This window comes from Adiantum capillus-veneris, chromosome 2, assembly GCF_014529385.1.
Source record: "Adiantum capillus-veneris isolate H3 chromosome 2, ASM1452938v2, whole genome shotgun sequence".
Lineage (NCBI taxonomy): Eukaryota > Viridiplantae > Streptophyta > Polypodiopsida > Polypodiales > Pteridaceae > Adiantum > Adiantum capillus-veneris.
Window position 1 is genome coordinate 158,574,066 of NC_140932.1, and position 21,892 is coordinate 158,595,957.

At 40.9% G+C, this 21,892-nt stretch overlaps 1 protein-coding gene across 1 annotated transcript; it reads right to left on the minus strand.

Moving 5' to 3' along the window:
* Positions 1 to 18,261: 18,261 nt before the first annotated feature.
* LOC147463943 (uncharacterized) lies at positions 18,262 to 20,113 on the minus strand. Its single transcript, XM_086529779.1, has 2 exons — positions 19,796 to 20,113; positions 18,262 to 19,547 (listed from the first exon to the last, which is right to left on the minus strand). The coding sequence occupies exons 1-2, from the start codon at positions 19,988 to 19,990 to the stop codon at positions 18,738 to 18,740; spliced, it is 1,005 nt and encodes a 334-aa protein (XP_086385905.1). The 5' UTR covers positions 19,991 to 20,113; the 3' UTR covers positions 18,262 to 18,737.
* Between the last annotated feature and the right edge of the window lie 1,779 nt (positions 20,114 to 21,892).

Sequence of the window (21,892 nt, forward strand, 5' to 3'; positions counted from 1 at the left end):
AGGCATCAACCTTTTTGTATTTACGGAACTCCAAGATTGGGAAGAATTTGAATACAAGCGTCTTTTGATTCTATATCCCACTCTGTGCATTGTATTGGGAAGAATTTGAATATAAGCGTCTTTTATTGTATACCCCAGTGCGCATTGTATTGTTTTAATTCTGTACCATGCAATGTAGCACTGGTTCAAGTTTTGTCTACCTTCTACTGTATGTATGTAGCCATTAGCTTGTTATTGTGAAAAATTGCCTACGTTTAGCACCTTGGCTACGTGGGGCATGCACTTCCTGATGTATCCATGCTATGTGACTCACTATTGCATGGAAAAAACATCTACAAAGTGTTCAAAATGGCTTGGAATGCCCCCAAGTTGGCTGCCACAAGGGTGCGCATTTGGGGCTTCCAAGGGCCTATGGATGGACATAATGCGCCCCCTTGTGGCAGCCTCTCCTAGTGCGTTGCTGACACTCTCCAGTGGTTTCCAAACAATTTTGACAAGCAATAAGTATGTTTTGTTTGCTTCAATGCTTCAATTAGCATAGATGCTACTGGAATTCATCCCCCCTTAGTCCATGTCAGTCCTAAACTCCAGAAAGGGCTTAGATATTGCCACAAAGCTTACTCTTGTGGTTTGTTAATACAACTTTAGGTATCTGGGGCAAGATGGGCTTAAGGTTACCTAGGTATCCATGTCTTCCTGTTTTGCAGCTGGGTATTATTGTCTTCTCACTCTGTTTTGTAACTGGATATGCTCCTATTCTCCAAGAAGGGTTTAGATATTGCCACAGTTTTGTGGTTTGTTAATACATCTTTAGGTATCTGGGGCAAGATGGGCTTAAGGTTACCTGGGTATCCATGTGTTTCTCTTTTTCAACTGGGTATTAATGCCTTGTCACTTTGTTTTGTACTTGGGTATGCTCTTAGATGTGTCCAATTTCATCTGCCACAAGGGCGCGCATTTGCACACTTCATCTGCTGATGGAAAGCCCTAATGCGCGCCCTTGTGGCAGCATTGTTTAGGGACTTCCAAGCCCTTTACTAGGCACATACATAACTTTGGAAGCCTAGATATAACAAAGTATACATTTTTTTAATTTTAATGCCTGCCAAACCCTTTAGTAGTCATAGCAAAAATTATGGTGCTTCTCATACACAATGGAAGCCCAACATATAAGAAATTCAAAACCTTGCAAGAAAGAGAGTCATAGACAGCAAAAAGTAGTTTCATTAAAGAAATCAATGCTTTACATGATATCCACCTTTTGCTTTAGGATCTTTCTAATTACAATTTTCTAGCGCTTGGCCTTTTGGGGTGGCTCCCTGTTAAGTAAAGTGGTTGTGATTTCTTGGGTGTCATTAACCCCTACAGCTTGGTTCATGCCGACATGGGCAATAAGGCGCCCGCGAAAGTTTACACTGAAAGTGGATATTGCAAAATATTTCTTTACGAGCACTACAAGGTTGGCCGTTTGGGCAAGTGTTGTTAAACACAACGCCTTGGAGAGTGAACGGAGAGCAAAAATGTTGTAGCGACCATTGGGAGAGTAGTCGGCATGGACAAACACCACGACACCAGTGGGAAGTGTGCCGAGGTAGTGAGCAAGTGCCACTTGAGGTCCGAACGGCGTCCTCCTCCCCCCGACCGTTGCGCCCAGGCGTCAACCTCCAGAACATCCTGTAGAACATAGGTTTTCTGAGATATGGCACAGAATTATGATATAACATTAACAAAATCATTTGTAACAATCAAATGTAAGTGAGCATCTATACCTCTTGTCTACGATCCTCCTCATCGGCATCCGGGTGCAAGTAAAGATCCACGCTTGACTTCCCCTTTGGATCAAGCCAAACAGGTGTTGCAGCAGGTGGTGGTGAATCCACTCTTGCGCGTTTAGCCAAACACATGGCTTGCACGGCCACAAACTCCTCCTCAGAGACCTTGGCCTGCTCGGCCGCTGCCACCTCGGCTTGTGCGATCGCCACTGTGTCCTCCAAAGTATTCCCCATGGGCAGTAGGAGATCATCGTCATGGGAGGTGGTGGTATCAAGCTCAAACTTTCCATGGGCATCGAGGATGGCGAAACACTCATCCATGCAAAGCTCAAAGGATTTCTCTAGATCGTGCATAAACACAAATTCCTCCCCACCCACCACAATGGAGGAGAAGCGGGTAATCTCTACCTCAGGGATGGCATCCCGAGTGGTGGTTCCTTCTGGCGGTCCCGAGGATGAACCGACTGATGGAGAGGCCTCCAAGAGGCCTTGAATCCCTATAGGGTAGGTCAAGGCAAGCGTCCTCTCCTCTGCGGATGAGTCAATGGCCGCGGGCTTGGGGTCCTTCACATCAGCCAATACCCCGCCAATCTACAAGTGAGGTAGCACTACGACAGGGCCTGCTGGGCACTCGTGAAGGAGGAAGATCATTATGGCCTGAACAGAGAAAAAAGTGTTTCCGATCCTTCCCTTACGCATTGCTCGCACATCATCAGCTTCAAGCCGCACATTGTCCGACGGGTTGTTTTATGGTGGCAAAGCGTGCAAGCCGCTGATGAAATGGCCTGTCCCCTTGGTAGATGTGGTGGAGAAGGCCTTCAGGGACCCATTGCCCTGGTCGGTTTGGTAACTCAACAATGAATCTCCCCATGCACGTGGAAATATATGAAGTAATGTGCTCAAGAGATTGAGAGTGGAGGGTCAAGGTGGTTTCCAAATCGGGTTGGGTTGTGAAAAATGCTTGAAGCTCAGGACAATTTGCATGCCCAACCTCAGTAAGGAATGCATCTAAAGCACTAGTAGCAGCCATGTCTTCTCTTTGCGTGATTGGGTATGCTAGGTCTCTCTGCAATGCTGGGATGAAAATGGTGAAATGAGGAGGTGGTCCTCCTTATATAGACATATTCTATCTCGAAAAAAATAAAAAATATGGATTTAAAAAATAAATTTACACCACCTTAAAACTCAAGTACAAAATCAAGTACAACACCTTAAAATTTTTCAAAATCTTTAATAAAATATCCAATATATAAACGATTAAAGTTACAAACCAATTCACTTAGACAAGATGATTTCGTCTGTAGCCCAATCTTTGTAAACAAGCATAGTGGCCTCCATCCGCCTTCCAATCTATACAACCAGAAATGGGCAATCAAAATACAAAAACCCACAGAAAATAAGAAAAGGTAGCTAAGGAAGCACAAAGCAGACCTTGCGTTGTTCTAGTTTGAAACTTGCATTACCGACATCCTCGAATCCCATTATGACAAAGTGTTCCCAAAGATTGGCAAGAGTCCAATGCGGATTCATTGCAACCACCTCCACCTCGTTATTGGGCATGCGGACACGAATTTCAAAGGATTGAATCTCTTCGGCTGTCAGCTGCAAGGGTATCCATTTGCCACGTTTGTGCATCCACCTCTCATAGCTAAACCGTGCATACAAGGTGCACCTTGCTTTCAAATACCGAAGGCAAAGCTGTGTGGGGGACACATTGCACTTATAATGGTCACCATCATGCAAACCGTCAACATAGCCCCAATTGACACCTAGAATGGTGTCCATTGCATCTATGTCAACTTCTTTGCAAACAAACATTGTTGGTGTTTCTACAATCGGTAGAGAGCGGAATGCATGCACAAACAAATGAATGGGACAATGCCAACTGAGACCCACCGATCTGGTTGCCTTACCAAACTTTAGGGACCCTTGGAAATCTTGCAGCACCTTGCGCTTGAAAGAAAGCAAAGCCCAATGGTCTAGAGTTGGCCATTCTGCACTCTGCAATGAGGGTGTCTCCACGGCTTCTAACCTACCATAGCTTTGGCTTGACTTCGGCACCACGTACTTGTGGGAGTACATGAATATTCGCTGCTCGGTAAGTTTTTTCGATGAAACATTAGGAAACATAAGCTCCCCAATGTGAGCATGCACAACCATGAACGTGCCTGAGAGGCACTCAAGCGGCTGCTCCTCAACTAAGCTGGATGGAAAAACATCTTTACAAATGTCCTTATTTAAACATAATGATCACATAAACGTAAACATGACATATGCATGGGATAGCTAAACCATGAAAACTTACAATGAGGTGCAAATTGAGTAGAAGCTCTCTTGAGGTGGAGCTCAGCTGCACTGTAGACGTGTTGCACGATGGCCACCATTCCGGACTTTGTTTCTTTGAATGTCAATAGCCGGCCCTTCCAATGACGTTCCAATACGCCTCGACACCGTACGCGATGAGGTCCAGCACGTGACAGTTGCATGTAGATCCATGCACCCTTCTTGAACACTTGTGGGATCCATACCCCCTCTGAGTCTTTTGTGTTGTGCAACACAATCTCCTCTATCTCTCGTTTGGGCCGTCTATGCGTGGACATGCTTGGGAAGTTGGGCTACTGTGGAGAGAGAGTGAGGAGCTGAGGGGAGGGTGAGGTGAGCTGCCTATGGTGGCTATGGTGGCTTTGACAGTGGAGATAGAGAAAGAGAGGAGTGAGAGGTAGAGAGGATAGTGGAGCTGTGGGCTATGGAGTGTGGGACTGTAGAGGGTTGATGGAGGTGTGAGAGAAGGGGGAGCTATGGAGAGAGAGGAAGAGAGTGGTGGAAAGCTTTTGGCTATGGCTACCTTGACTGTAGAGAGAGAATGGGAGGAGGGAGAAGAGGGAGAGTGTGGGAGAGAAAAGTAATGAGGGAGAGAGAGAAAAGTGGATTTTGGGGGGGAAAATTGACTTTTTTAAGTTAGTTTATGTTTTGGGGCAGTTTTGGAGGCAAATGGGTCAGCTTTGGAACTTTTTAAAAAAATTCAATTTTTTGGGTTTTTAAGCATGCGCGTTTTTTTTTGGGGGGTCCCTCCCTTTTTTATGACACCTCTCTCCTCCTATTTACCCCCCCCCCCCCCCCCCCAAGCCTACCTCCCACCTCTCTCTAAGAACCAAGCATTGAAGAGGGAGACAATTAGGCTGCACCCCTACCATTCCTCCCCCTCTAGGTGATATCCCAAGAGCCTTCTCATTGGTTCTCCATTAAACCTTCACTAATCAAAAAGGCCCAAGGAGAGTCCATATTTTTCCTAATGAATAAACATTCTACCAGATTAAGATTTGTTTACCTCAGTTTCTTCATCTTTCTCTTCAAGATTTTTCTTTGTAAGATCAATGCTAGATCGATCATCTCTACCAATTGCGATCAGTGGTTTGTGTGGATGAAATGGGCTTTCCAGTATGCTTTTGTAGAAAGAGGCACATGATTTGATTTCCACTAGTGTACTTGCTACTATTTGCACCAACTGCTGCTCGTTTTCATTGGGGAGGAAAGAGAGGCTAGCTAGGAGATCTTGGTCTTCAAAGTCAATTTGAAAATTGACTTGCTCTTCCTTTCCACTGGGATCCTTCATGCCCACATAGATAGCAAGCACTGCGAGCTACTCATCTTCTCTGAGTCCTAATGTTTTGGCAATGTTGTCAATGAATAGAAAGTGACGATAATCCACCACCATTGTATGCAAAGTGAGAATTTGGAGGTATGGACCTCTTCCAGCACCTCATCTCCCTCTCTCATTCGATCCTCCTCCTCAGTGGAGTTGGGATCTTGCAAGAGGACAAGTGCCATAGATGCTTTGATTTGCTCATCAATCTCTTTGATAACTTCATTTGATTCCTCCACAATGGTCACAGGAGGTCTTTGGTTCACCTTTTCCTTTGATTTTCCCTTATCCATGCCCTCAAGCACAAGTAAGACCAAAACCATGTCCCATGAAATGAATTGGGTGCCTATGCACCCCATGCCCAAATCTATGAGATCATCTTCATTCTCTGTCATGTAGTCCTGTTCTGTGATTCCTTTAATAAATCTCAACAAGCAAAACCAAAAATTAACCAAAAGTTTTTGTCGGCAGCATAGAGATGCTTCAAGAAATCCTCTGGCAACCATGCCGTCGGATCCCTCAAAGATTATGGCATATTCTTCCATGTGCTGCACCATTTAGTCAAGGAAGCTTCTGAAAGCCTATGCATGAAGGTTGGTAGTGGCCTGCATGTCAATTGTCTCCTCGAACACACTGAGTCCATGTGCTCGATCTGCAAGTCCTACCTTTTCTAATTGTCTGAGAAGTGCATCAGTAGACGTTGCCATGGGTTCGTTCGTGAAGAAGATGCGAAGAGAGCTTAGAGCTAGAGTTTTGTGAATGTGAGAAATAAAGTTTAAAAACTAGAAAGTCGCTTATATACCTAAAGTCACTTTTTAAAAAGCACTTAAAATTAAGGTCAAAATAACTTCAAAGTATAATTCTAAACAAAATCACGCCACAAAGCATTGAAAGACACCCACATCAAATAAATTGCACATTTCAATGGAAAACTTGAACAAGTTGAGAATAAACAAGTATGCGTAGAAACGAGATTCAAAACATTGTATGTATTAATGTGGGCAAAATCCCTGTCAGTTACAAGCTTTTACAAAAATGCATCACGGAAACGGAACATTCTCACACAGAAAGCTCTTCTCTTTTCTAGAGCAAACAATCTTTTCATTGACTACAAAGAGATATTGCTTGGACAAGGTATATTTGAGATTAAGATACTCGCCAAGGTGATTGACATGCCTGTCATTGTTCACTGTAATGTGGTGCACTGCATTGTTGTGGAGATTTGCAGGTCAACTAATTCTCTAGCAGCAACCTCAGAGTATAGTGCCTCCCATTCTCCCATTGTCAGCTTCCATCTTCTATAGGGAAAGACCATCGACAAGCTTTGCTTCGCAATATGGTATCTGAATACCACATTGTCAGCAACTACAGAGCACTTGATTCGATCTCCCTGGTGGTTGACCACCTTAGTTTCCCATCCAGCTGCAAGAATTCCATTGATCGCACTTCCCCCTTTGCAAATCCACATTGTTGGTGTCCTGTGAACACTCTAAAGTCAAAATATAAACACAAACACATGAAGAGACATAACCATGTTACCGTGGCTTTGTGGGAACCATAGGTGCACTTCATTCCTGCTTGCACATCCACCTCGATTTTGCTTTTGGTTTTTGCGATCGAGGAACTGTCTAGCTTAGACCATTCCAAACTCTCCAAGGTTAGCGAGTGAACCATATTACCATATCCATTTCGCCTAGGTGTGACGTAAGTATGATTATTAAAAAAAATGTCACGTGAAGCAAGCTTGGAGGACTGACAGCCAGCATAGAGCAATTTGCCAAGCTCAGTGTGGATGGACTCAAAAGTTCCTGTGAAGGACTCTATTGGCTCCCACTCTACAAAATCGGATGGAAGAACATCTATAAACATGAACAAGCAATGGAAATCTTACGGTCATCAAAAGCAACACACAAGGAAAAAATACTAAATAAATGACCAAAAAACTTGAAAGAGCAATAAAAATTACAATTTGCAAGAAATCTCGATGGAGCCACTACTGTCTCTAGCTTCAATTGTGAAGCAACATACACATGCTCCACCTTCGCAAGCCTCTTGCTGTCTTGTGTTTGCTTGAGCTCCATGATTGTTCCCTTCCAATGGTGTGCTCGAGAACACAAGTGTCTCCTTGGGACCTTGTGTGCACCTCTTGAATTGGGTTGCGTTGTCACCCACATCATTCGTTTTAACCCCATCGTCACCCAATATCCATTGTCATCTTGTACATTGCTGCATGAAATGGAGTCAATGACACTCCTAGGTCGTCGAGTACCTGATGATGCCATGGGGAATAGTGGAACAACCTGCACACAAACCCTTATGATTAGACATTGTGCATCCATGTTCTCAGTTGTATAAAGAGCAAGATTTCTTGATGGTACACAAAGGTGAAGGATGCCACTTACTGCTATACTGCTCCACCTGCTTGTTGGCTTAATGGGGAAGATAATGTTGCAAAGCTTGAGAGGGAAGTAGATCCTCTCTAGAGAGCTTAATGGAGAAGGAGCAAGGAACCTGTTGAGGAAAGAAAGAGGGATGATCTAGCAGAAGGATATGCTGTAGATCTTCAGCTTTAGCTAGAGGTGTTTAGTGAATCCCCATGGAGAAATGGAGAACTTCAACTTGAGGAGAATGCAGTAAGCTTGAGAAGGGAAAGGAGGTTCAAACTTCTGCCTGCAAAGCTTTTGGGAGGGAAAATTGAAAGGAAGGAAAGAGAAGCAAGGTGAAGTGAAGAGAAGTGAGAGATGGTACAGTAGAGAGAGAGGGAGGGAATGCTCAGCACCACGTTTTTGGAGGGACCCCCTTTTAGGAGAGAGGAGGGGAGAAACTGGCAGCCACTAGAGAGAGAAAGGATTTGTTTTTACTCAACTATTTAGAGAAAAGTTTAGTTTTTTGAATTTATAAAAGATTTTCTCTTTATATATTATATAAGAGTACAAGTTTGACCACTTACTTTTAGGCCCTGCCATACCCACCATTTCAGTCCACATGGCATCCACCCATTTGCCCCTTCCATAATCTCCTTTTTAATCCCATGCCAAATAAAGAGGCCCCCTTAGACCCCATTCCCTTCCTAATGGTTGTTCTTCAAGGAATAACGGTGTATTTCATTTCTTGGGGAATTTAGCAAGAACATAACTAAAGTTGGCATGAAGATGGGGACATTTGTTAATCAACAGCAGTAAAATGCTGCTAGTAAGTATTAGTGTTCTCAGATTTTATTTCATATTGGGAATCATCTAATTTGGAATCTCCAAAATTTTGGACATACCAAAATTTAAAGGAAGGGGAGGGGAAATGTAGAAGGTGGAACAATCTTTTACAATGTTGTATGAAAAATATGTTCAAGGCCACCTAAAGATGCAGACAGCATGGAGTCAAATATTGTACACAGTGACACTCAGAGCTCCATAGAATGCAGTCTTTGCCAGACCCCATACATTTGTATGCACTAAATCTAATGCATTCTTGCTTACATTCTTAACATGAGAAAAGGATGCTTTAGCGTGCTTTCCAAATTGACAAGTTTCACATACTTTTTGCATTTTAGTTAAACCTATAACCATTTCTTTAATCTGCATCATTTTCAACCTCTGCAAATTTACATGACCAATACGTTTGTGCCACATCTTTATATCTAGAACAACACCTACACCTTGTCACCAAACATGGCAGCATTCACTTCGGGCACATTTACATCCAAAGTAAACATTCTGCCCACTTTCTTTCCTTGCGCAACCATCCTTCTTATGCTCTTCAACAAAGAGACCATTGGAGTTAAACATGACCTTTAAACCTTGATCAACCATATTTCCAACAGAAACCAGGTTCTTCCTAATGTTGGGCACATGTAGTACATCAGCCAGGTACTTCATTTTATCATAGGTCACAGACAATGGCACATTTCTTGTATGCATAATAGGATGTGCGGTATCATCCCCAGTTTCTACATAACCAGGACTTTGTAAAGTCAGCATTTCCTTAAACCATTCATCATGGTTGGTCATGTGCTTTGATACACCAGCAATATTCAATCAGAAAGGTATGAAGAAGATAGACCGCAATGGACTGTGTATATGAATGAAGATGACTGGGAGAAAGGGGAAGAGGAGGGGATAGCCAAAGAACTTGATTTTGTGAGCTTGGTGGATGTACTTTTCTTGAATTGAATGCAAACCTTGAGGTGGATCATTGTCCTCCTACTCAACAAAGAAGGGTACACGTTATGCATTGGAGCTAAGCACAAAAAATATTCTATACTTGTACACTTACGGCTCAAGAAAAGGGAGTCACATAATTTATGTTGACAAGTATGGACGTGAATATGAGTCAATCCTTCCTAGGGATGTAGAAAGATTGATGACTCCAAAAGTGCTAACACGTGATTTTGAAGAGAGGAAAAGGCCCATACAAACCCCTGGCAATTCTACAAATCCCTTCACAGATGACTACAACACCACATCACATACAAAGACAGTTGATGCCCAACCGGCATCATGAAATTCAAGCCACAAGCTAAGCAATAGAAACTTATTTTTATTGGCCCACTATGCACTATGACATTCAAAACTATGTAGAGCAATCCATAGTATGTCAAAAGGCCAAGAATGATAAACACAAGGCCCAAGATCAAGGAAGCTCTAAAGATGCATAGCAAAAGAAAAAGATTGTTGTTGGAAAGGATGAGGCAAGGATAGATGCAATGTCTACCTCTAAGAAAGAAAATGATTGGGTTTGTCCTAGATTCCCAAAGCTTATGTAAAGTGTACTACAGGAAAAAATTGGCAAGGATAACTCATGGGTCATTAGAAGTAATCCATAGTATTTCAAAAGGCCACAAAAGATAAACACAGGGCCCAAGATCAAGGAAGCTCTAAAGATGCACCGCAAAAGCAAAAGATTGTTGTTGGCAAGGATAGACGCAATGTCTACTTCAAAAAAAGAAAATGCTTGGGTTTGTCCTAGATTCCCAAGGCTCATGTAAGATGTATTATAGACAAAATTTGGCAAGGATAACTCATGGATCATTAGAAGTACTATGCCAAGCTGGCAAAGGTAATATGGTCCTTCTAAGGCTTGAGGCTGATCAATGAGACATATTACAAGCTTACATAACCTTCTTATAGACCAAGATACAAGGTTCCATAAAAGTATTAAAAGCTTTTAGGGTTAATCTTTCAAGGTTCAATAACAAATGATCTTCCTAAGTTGATGGGGAGATACCACCATGAAGACAACATGTTCTATATGGTAAGGTCTTCTGTAAGTATTTAGTTTAGTAAATAAGAGTTGTCCCTTCAAAGTTGCTAAAAAATGCATAAACTCTAGCTAAAGTACTAAATGTACTTTGTTACTACTTACAAGGAATAGAATAAAATGTAAATATCGATGTAAATGTTGCAAAATGAATCAATGAAGTAATAATTGAGACCCTTGTGTCTAGATGTTCTTTATTTATAAATGTTTCAAACATGTATGCATACAAAAGTACACATACAAGTGTGGTAGATTCATGAGAGGACTAGGAACTAGCACATGCTCATCTCCACCCATCTGCACTCCTCTTATAGGCTACTTGGCCCACCTTTAGGAGACCCTTGTCAGCCTTGCCAATGATGTGCCCCTCACCCTAACCTTGTCCTGACATCCAAGGACTAACACATCATCTCCACCCATCCATACTCCTCTTATAAGCTACCTAGCCACCTTCAGGAGACCCCTTGACTACACGTGCTTAGCTGGCCATGCCCCCCGTCCTACCCTTGTCCTGACACTTCATCCCCCAAGTACTAAGTAGACTTGATATTTATTGCAAAAATGTGTGCATCCAAAATATTAAGGACACAAATTTGTGGGCAGCAACTTTGCCTCCAAAGTACTAAATAGACTTGTTATTTGTAGCAAAAATGTGTGCATCTAAAATGTTAAGACATGTTTGTGGCAACCCAAGCTCCCAAGCACCAAGTAGTTGGGTCATCTATTTTGGAATGTTTTTGAGTGAAAAAAAGGGATCCTCTACAAAATGCCAATTGACCAAGGATTAAATACTCCCTATGAGATGCATACTCGAGGATGACTATGACTATAAGGGTGAGGTAATGAATCTTGGCCTACTTAATCTATTTTTTGTCTCTATAATTGGCCATTCTAAAGGAAGAAAATAAAAAGAGTGAAAGGACCAAGGTATAATGATGGAAAAGGGTGCATCCTTAGACCTCAGGGTGCCAACAAGGATCATGATACCTTTAGAAGTTCCTATGAGAAGTCAAAGATGACTATGATTGTTCAAGTAGGATAATGTTTAGTTCTTGGTCTACTTGAAATGATTTTATCTTTGGAGAAAATTATAAGAGAAAGAGGGATAGAATTATAATGATGATGAAAACATGTATCACAAAATTGTAGCAGATGATGCTACCTTCATAAGTATGTAGGAAATCCTCCACTAATAAGAAGCATAGTTGAGGATGATTAATGACTTTCAAGGGTGAGATAATGTCACTTTTGGTCTACTTAAATGATTTTCTCTCAGTAAAACTGTCATTCTACTAAGAGAAAATAAGATAGAGTGAAAAGTCCACGATTATGATTATGGAAAAAACATGCACCCTAGGACCTTACAATTTCAAACGAGTGATGCTCTCTCTACTAGTGCCTAGGGAATTGTAGAAGGGTCCAAACACATTTTTACGGGACCAAAAGAACTATACTAGAAAGAAAAATCACATGTTGAAGGGCAATGGCGCATGCAATAAAGTGCACTCATGGCTAAGGAATTGCCAAAATATGAATGCCACTTTTCCTAAGATCTCACAATAATTTTACGAGGCTCAAAATGGAAAAATACAAGTTATTGAGGGTGGGAATGGAAGGGAAAGTGGGTAGATGGGCATGTGAATGGGCAAGGGGCTTAGTGCATTCATTTGCCTCTTCAAAAATCCCAAAAGAGGCCAAATCCCCAAGTTCATACTCTCATACTTTGCACTCTTCCACCTTCTCCTAGAAATTTAAAGCTATTATTTCTAAAGAGAGGGAAAGAAGTAGTCATCACTAAATTGGGCATCAATTGCTCATATAGAGTTGGATTGCAAAAGTTTTTTTTATACAATTTAACAATTTTCAATCTCTAAAATTTTGTATAGTATTTTGAAAGCTTGAGATTATAGATGTCAGCTTTGACATGATTTCCAAAGACTGTCTGAAGTTTCAAGAACATCTACTAATATTCCATATACTACTATGATATGGAGCTTCTTCTTTTGAATCTTATATATAAAAGCCCTACGGATTCAATTCCTTTTCTTGAGAATATACTTGTTTTGATTATTCATTGATGCTTTGAAGAAGAGGAGAATGATATATGGTGATCAACGAAGCCGCTAAGTTACTTGGGTTATGGATATCTTAGCCTCCATGTTCCTTGTATACTTAAGCTTCTCTTTTTGTGAAGATCTCCAAGACTATGAGTAATGAAATGCCTTTTGAGAGGGGTTGGATTTATAAAATTTGGCCCTCAACCTTGTGTCATCTCATGCGAATAATCTTCTCCTTGATTTTGGTTATAGGTATGCTAGTTTAAATATGTATGTGGCAATGCACCCAAAAATGTAACCCATGCTAAGGGAAATTTATGCCTAAAGCAAGTCAGAGCTAATTAAGGTGTCATTGGCATTAGAGCACCCAAGATGGCCTCTTCTTTTATGGAGTGGCCCAATCTAAGAAACTTCACCATTGCATGGCAAGATTCAAGCATGTCAAAAATTTCTCTCTTTCTCAATCAAGAGATATATTGACTAGGCAAGAAAGATAGAAAAACATGTCTTAATTTTTTGTATTATTAACAATTGTACAAAGGAAAATAAGGCAAAGACTGTACACAATTCTTGTTGTTTTTATTAAAAATTTTATTCTATAGTGTTTCTAAGTAGAGAAGGAGAGCTCTTACATTTAGATTTGTCGAGTAATCTAGAGAGCATGAGTAGCTCAAAAGAACACTATGATTTTCTCTCAAGGAGAGAAAAGAAGTTCTCTAGAGGTTCCCAAGAGTTGTTATGAAGTAGGGATCATGTACTTGGTTTTTCATGTTGCTTACATTTGGGCAAGCAAAGCTATGTAAATTATGCTTTCTTATAATCTTCTCATAATGCACAATGATACAAATTATTTCAATAGCATATCTCAATGGATTCCTAACATGGTAGATGAGATGCTACTACTATAGTTGACACGCAAGGTTTTGTGTTGCATGAATGTGAGAGCAAAGATTGTGCTTAAAGCCCATGTCACGTAAGGTTTTGTGTTGCATGAATGATGAGAGCAAAGATTGTGCTTAAAGCCCATGTCTCTCTTAGCAAGAAATATCATTGAATATGAAGTGTCACAAAGGTAAAAAATGTCCTCAAGAGCTAATATTGATGGTATATCTCTTCTCTGTACAAGAATCAGATATAATGGTGCTAGGTTTATTTAAATTTTAAGTTTATTGAGAAATTTTTCTTTTATGGTTCATAAAAGAGGTTATTAAATTTAGTAGACTAAGCATATCACTACTATAAAGTATTGTTTTAACTGTATAATGGATAACAAAAGTTGCACCCATGTTAAGGATACATTGTACAAGTTTTTTTGCAACAAAGGTGGGTGTGAACTTTGACTTGATGTAGTAAAGATAAATGACACCATCTCAATATGGCAACAAAAGAGTAACAAGCTTAAACATTGGAAACTTCTCTACATTTAAGGCCATGATTTGATATTGCTTTTTGCAGATGAATATGTATAGTATTCAAGATGCTTTTTGCAGATACGTATCAATGTGTATCAATGCATAAACGTTGTAGTAATAGAAACATCTCTCACCTAAAGAATTGTAGCTCTCTTGAGTTCAAGATCATGACTCTTTGCAAAAGAGTATGTTTGTGATCTTCTAGATATTATTCTAAAAAGGACACCGTACTATATGGTATCAAGGACAAACTCTTTGGCTAATGCATCAAAGAGCTTTTAAGATTCATTTAACCAATGGTTGTTATGCCATGTCTAATAAGGTTTATAATTATTTAAACACGAGCAAGGACCACATCAAGGTGATTGTTCTTTCACATTCTTATGGCTTTGCCTCATTTTTTCTATTTCATGAATGGGAATTTTTGTCCAACTTGATTTAAAATTATTGCTTTTGACAATCCCTCTTGGTACTTTGATTGCTAAGAAGAGTTTTTCATTCATTTATGTGTCATCTTTGGATTCTTTACTTGCATTGAGTGATTTTTGATGCATTGTTATGCATGGAGATTATATTGTTATGATGGATGACTTTTAAGGCAAATCTAAGGAATCCCTCATGGTGACCTATCCATGAGCATATGCTCAAGGCAAGGCATGATGTTTGTAGTACAGTAGAGCAAGGAGACATGCGGTGTGGTGGGAAGCAGACTTTATATTCTTAGATCGTCTATTTGGTGGGGCATGCATTGGCCACATGGCACAGCTAGAGTGGGATGCACTATTAGAAGATCATGTTCATAATGGTGTGCACCTTTTGGATTTGACACTTGCCATCTTAGAATGATTACTAATTGTGGTATTCTTTCATTGAAGTATTCTTTGATTTTGAAAGTATGCTTGTTGTGAAAAGATACATGTTTTTGTTTCAAAAGTGATCCTATTGGGTGGTGGAGAAGAATTGTCGTTTGTTAAACTTGATGATTTCTCTTTGCATTATAGTTTGACACCACAAACCCTATGGCTATCTTGATTGGTTGGGTGATTGCAATGAGGTAAAGACCTTCTATTTTCCCTTTGAATGGCACTTGAATCAGGCCACTACAAGTCTCATGCCATGTTCTTGTTGTTATGTTTGTAGTGTGACTCTTCTATGCACTTCATGGCACATAGAAAAGGTTTGAGTCCACCTACTTTTGTTATAGAGAACAGACCACTTTTCCAGACCTTGGGGATGTAGCCTCTTGATTTCTTTATGTGGCACCACATGCCTACTTCATCTTTGACCATGTCCTCCTTATGAAAGGCATGGAGAGGGCCACTTCAAAGGAGCCATAACTTATTGGCTAAGTGTTTTGTGAAGCTATTCTTTGAGCATGGAGGAGCATGCCTTGAGTTTTTTTGTGGTACAACACCCATCCTCACATCTTGTTTAGCTTCAGGTTGCGCTTATGCATCCATAGACCTAGATGATAAAAGGTTGGAGTTAAGGTGGAATTCCTAGTATAGCATTCATAATAAGTAGTTAGAGGGAGAAATTAGACAATGCACAAAGTAGATAAACTAATGAAAACACTTGATTATGAATTCTCATTGCTCTTTTGAAGCTTGAATAGAACACCTTTGTATGTTGCTTTGTGGATACTTGGCTCTACTGTAGGCCTGAGAAAAAGCTCCAAGGAGTAGGTCTGGAATATGGGGCCCTCGTGTGAAGAAGCATAGGAGTGCTTCCCAAGAAGAGGCTTGGGGACTTGGGAGGTAGGATGGGTGCACGTGGGATAGGTGGCTTGAGGACCTGAGCACCCCTTTAGGGTGCAAGTGTGGAAAACAGGTGTCTGCTAACAGCTGCGAGGTTAATGAAAAAAATATTGTTGCACATGCTCGGCTTCTCACAGACCCTCCAAGGCCGTATGCCAGAATTGACATGAGTTTTTAAATACGCCCACAGTCCCCTAGTCAAAAGTCGGTGTGAACTCGTGACCACATCCTAATAATAGGCAATGTGCACTAACCAAGTGGCCCAATTCCTTGCTTGCTTGTGTAAGAGGAGCTAAAATATGATTGGTACATTTAGTTAAGTAGAGGCTCACACACAAGAAATCCCAAACATAAATAATTAAGTGGGCAAATGAGATCGGATTGGGGAGCTTAGCGGCTTGGGTGCAAAATGTGTCCCAACACACACACACACGAAAAAAAAAACCTTTGATAATGAGCTCTAAGAGGAAGTAATTAGAGGAAATAAAGCATGCAAAATTAACATGAAATGCACTCTAAATGAGAGGAATTTGACTTTCCAATCCATTGGAGGTAGAGAAGAGAATCCCCAATCAATCGAGCAGAGGGGATGTGATTGAATACAAAACACCAAATGAAGCCTAACGGATCTAATGAGTGATTAAAAAATTCCAACCACAATGTGTCTTTGATACCAATTGAAAGGGTAGAGTTAAGATGGCATTACTAGTGTAGCATTCATAACGAGTAATTAAAGAGTGCAATTGGACAATTCGCAAAGTAGATAAGCTAATGAAAACACTTGATTTTGAAATGATCGATCTACAACACTTAGAAGTGTACAAAATATAGCTTCTTATTTAGTACTAACAAATGGCTAGGTGCACCTCTCGAGGGTCACATAGTATCTCTCTGAAGGGTCAAGGGTATCAACCAAGTGGCCACATTTGGCTCCTAGAAACATGAGAGGCTATCTTAGACTCTTGTGCAACTCACTCGGACGTTGTGTCTTCACATTCTAGACATGCTTTGGCTTGTTGGATGCTACCTATTAAGATATTTGATTTTGATTAAGGTTATGGTATAACTACCTTCTTTAGGTCTTAGGTTTATTTAATCCTTGTTTTGGGTTTCATAAAAGTGTAGTGTCACCGTATGTTGAAGCAGTGATGACGTTGTTAGCATCCAACATGCATTATGATTATCATGGGGAGGATCGACAGTACACCACATTTTCAATATATTTGTATTGTAATGTTTTTTCGAGCTAGTGTAGCTATACTATGTGTAAATCTTGATTCCAAAGTAGTAGATCCATTCAATGAGTTGTAATTCTCCCATGATACTTATAAAGGCCCATGTGAGCCTGGCCATTGGCCATTTAGAAAGCTTTAAGTATAAAAGATGATAACCTTAGGATGAGAGGGAGGCTTATCTTTTGGAGAACGAGGGAGCTCTGTTGTACATATGCTCAAGTGGCCAAGCAATTCTAACTTGTAATCAATTTTTCCCATGATAAGGTGTTCCTATTTCGATTCCAAAAATTGCATTGTGTTCCTTTTCTCATGCTCTTTCATTCAAGTGTAAGCATTTCATATTTTGTCGTGGTTTGTGACTTTGTGTCTACAAACCTATTCTTAAGTTTTGAGTGCTTAAATCATTGTTTTGTTACATTTTGACCATCGGAGAGTGCTATTAGACTTTAGGAGGCAACCTGTTTGGATTGTTCTATTGTAGTTTTCATGACCTGGTTCATGATAGATTGTGATTTTGCTACCTTGTTAAATTGTTATCAAACTTTGTAGACTTGTCCTCTTAGAACTAATATAGATTTCCTTGAAGTTTCGTGGTCATTCGAGTCCGTTTGGTCATTGAGCGGTGAGAAAGGACATAGGTAAATTTTTCGATCTGGTTGCCAACGACCAAGTGATAAAACGCTAGGGAAAACCACCTAATCAAAGATGCACATGCATAGCAATAATGATTCCAACCAAGTGATAAAAGGGAGGAGAGCATCACTCAATCCAATAGAGAAGGGAAAAAAAAAATGCCTAGTATTTATAAGGCTAAGAAATTGTAATAGCCATCATTAGACTCTGATACCACATGATGGGATGTTAAGGTGGATGAGTCTTAGTGTTGCTCATAGGTCTCCAAAGGGAAATTCAAGATACCTGATTGAGGGGCAAGTGAAATGGAAACGATTTCAGATGAGTTTTGCAAACAAATAGTGCAAATATAGCTAAAAATATAGCGCAAAATTGTCGCTCAAGGATTGGTATACTGAGCTTATGGGTTCCCAAAGGTTGTTCTGCAAAGCCTTGCATTATCTATCAAAGGATTCTTAAACGTCAAAGCAGACCTGAAGCATGAAAAATGGCTATAACTTGCCAAACCATGGTAGTCATTTCAGTGATAGATTTCAACTAGAAATACTTATTGCTTATAACCCATTTTATAAAGGGAACTCACCATAAACAAGAAATGCCCTTGTTTTAATTTGAGCTCCCATAGTTTGATCATCATATTGGATGCACAACATAGACTCAAAGGCATTGAACGTTCATATCAAAGACAAGAAACTCTTGACTCTTGCTGCTTGCAAGATTCGCACACATTTATTGCTTCAAACTGGCTTGAAATGTGTATGAGTAGTAAGAGATAGAGATGATGTTCTAGGTGTCAACTGAAATGATGCAGTACCCACTTCAGGGTATCTGCAAGAATGAGTGCAACTTCCTGGCATTGGGCAGCAATTAACAATAGTGAGAACCCATAAAATGAGTATACCGCCATCATGTAATGAGAGAGAAGCACTCAGCTCTCAATGAAGTGCATCTGGTTTGCCACAGAGAGAGAAGAGACTATCTGAGCATAGAGAGAGTGCTCCTCTTCTTCACTTGTGCAGTTTGTCCTTGTCCGTTGCAATTCACCTCTTTCATGGCTAGCTTTAGCATACCACTGACCTTCCCTTTCTTTTGCAAGTTCGCAATGCAATCCCCAGCCCCGCAACTTTTTGAGTGCTCTGGAGAATGGGTTTTATCTGCTATTCCAGAGGCCCCATTGTCTGCATCTTGGGGAAATTGGGCTGGAATTAGTGTTTCCCTTCTTTCACTGCACTCCGCTGCCTTCTCACCAATGTGCTGCATCTTCACTCCATTATGCCCCAAATGTTTAAGAGGATCAGTTGGAGCTATGCCATGTCCTACTTTAACACGCTGCCCTTCATTCTCCTCATGTGTTGCATTTGAAGCAGAGCCTGCTGGCCCATCTCGGTGTACAAAAAAGGCTTCATCGATCAGGCTTGCTTTGCTGCAGCTCTCCAAGAGAAATGGAGAAATCATCAAATCATCTATCACTCCATCTTCGTCTGCATGCTCACAGTAATGAGCTTGAGCTACAAATCTTCCTTGCTCAACCACACACTGCCCTCTGCTTGAGTCATTCATTGCACCTCTTTCTGGTGAAATCAGCACAGGATTGACTTGGGCCGACATCACCTCCTCAGCTTGATGTACATCTGCCTGAAGTCTGACATGCACACATGATTTTAAGCCCTTCCAACTCCCACTACTACCCACATTGACAATTGGAGCTTCAACTTCTGCAGAATTCTCCTTCTTGCATTTCTTGTGCAACTGTCCTGAGAGTGGATCATCTCCTTCAGGCCATATCTGTAGCAGATAAACAAAATTTAGGCTTCCTTCTTAACCCACATAAGCAGAAATCTGACTTGAGCCCCAGGATTTGCGTAGACAGCACAAACAGAGAAACAGAATGGCAAGCCAAGAATGAGATTACAATGCCATGTAGAGACAAGACATAAAAGAAGAGCACAAGCACTCGCACACAGAATAAAACCCGAACATGAATGCACTCGAGGAAGTAATACAATGCAAATAGAAATTTGCTCAAGCCTTACATTAGGAGGGTAGATGATGTGGGTGATGTCTTGCAATGGAGACCTCGGAAATCCAGGTGGAAGGGGGCTTCTGCTGCTGCAGATCATCTCTGAGGTAGTGAGCCTTGCCTCCAAAGGGCAGATGTTCTCTTTGTTTGAGGCATCTCTGGTGAATCTGCTGAGGCGCCCTCTACGTTCATGACGTCTGACATCCATAGCTGCGCAGCTCTCTCTACTTCACTCCCTCTCTCGCCCCTAATTTGTGTGTGTGAGGTTGTAAGCTCTCTGTTGATATAGCTCCTTCTTGAGCGTTCTAATTTCAAATTTTGAATTGGACCATTCGGAGAGGAGCGCCAAAAACCCATCTTAATTGGCCCGGGCCTTTCAAATTTCCACCTCCCCAAAGTTTCCCACTGCCCACGTATCTTTTACCTCGCTGGAACTTGGTAAGCTGAGAAGAGGGGGCTCCCATGAACTCACCGATCACTTTGCTGGCAACTAAAGGGTTTCTGGTTGCCTCCATGCTTCTTGTTCACAAGGGCCATAGGCAGATTTTGGTATTAAAATAGTAGGGCACATTTCACCCAATCAGACATAGCGCAATGGGAAGATTCTTTGTTTCTACATGCTTAGAGGAGCTACTATGTCCACAATTGACACTACAAAGTGCACGACTGACTTGTTTTTAGGGGGGTGTCACCCAAGACCTGGTGCATACGAAAGGGAAGGTTTTCGATGTGCGCCACATGGACTCTTCCTCTCTACAGTTAGATCGTTTGAACCGAGCCTTAGGTATGTTTCGCATGCAGCCATAGGCAGTGTTACAATGACCTCAGTGTTTTTCATTGCCATCTCCAAAACACTGCTCTTGAGTGCTAACTCTACCAATTTTGGTAGAATTGGCTAACAAAAGGCAGCGTTTTGGATATAAAGACAAATTGTCGAGCCTAAAAGACATGTGAGTTGCACGCACTGGCAAGCTCATGTCATAAGAAAAATGCTACCACACGGTTCATGTGAGTGCTCTCTTAGAAGGAGTATATGTACCATAGGGTTCCTGTGAGTGCTCTCTTAGAAGGAGTATATGTACCAGAGGGTTCGTGTGAGTGCTCTCTTAGAAGGAGTATATGTACAAGATATAGAATGATGTACAATGATGCATCATCTGGTTGCACCAATGAAGGATCAGGCCCATACTCTTGGGGGAAATGCATCCCCCCTCATAACCAAGTGGACAACCCCTTATGATATTATGAGAACAATTGGACACTCAAGTTTTTAATTTTGGGTAGGTGCTCATATAGATTGTTCCTTTGTCATGGATGAGCCTGTGCTGCATGCAAAGCAGAAACAGGTTCACATCAATGAGTGATTTTCCAATCCCAAGCGCAATTGAAAGTTCGATATGCACCTTTCAAACTAGCACATGATAGCATTAAAATTTCAATGAGGACGTGCTCTCATAACTTTTCAATAGTAGAGAAACAGAGAGCGAGAGAGAGAGAGAGAGAGAGAGAGAGAGAGAGAGAGAGAGAGAGAGAGAGAGAGATCCTTTCATTTCTTAAAGGTTATAATTGTAAATTGAGAGAGGAACGAGAGTACTTGAGCTCTTTCAAGCACGCTTGCGCACATGTACACAGACACCATAAGAAGAGAGCACGCATCCTTTTTATTCCGTATCATTTTCCATAAGATTTGTGGCCATGGCTCTTCCACTTCACGAATTGGAATCATCACTTGTGACTTTGAGTCATCTATGGTATTAGCCACTACCCTATTGTCTAATGGTGTTTATTTCTTTGGTCTCATTTGATCATCATCCCTCTATGCTCAATTTCCCTGTTGTTTTCATGGATTAATGCTTTTGCTTAGGGATGTTTTGTTTCTCTTCTCTCTGTTCTATTGTCTGGTTGGTTTTCAATTTAGCCTCATAAGCTTGTAATAGAGGCTCTAAAGCTTCTACGATTTTATCCACCAAGATTGAGCCCCTTGATGATATCTTGGATGACATCTCTCCTTTCGTTTGATTCTTGTTTTCCTTTTCATGTTTTAGCTACTCCCTGGCTTGTTGCAACTTAGTTTCTAGGGAAATTTTCTCTTTTAGCCTTTTTGCTTTTG

Coding starts and splice junctions, on each gene's coding strand:
- LOC147463943 (XM_086529779.1), bottom strand. CDS start 19,990: ATGGATGTCAGACGTCATGAACGTAGAGGGCGCCTCAGCAGATTCACC. Junction 19,548..19,795: donor ACATCATCTACCCTCCTAAT/GTAAGGCTTGAG, acceptor TATCTGCTACAG/ATATGGCCTGAAGGAGATGA.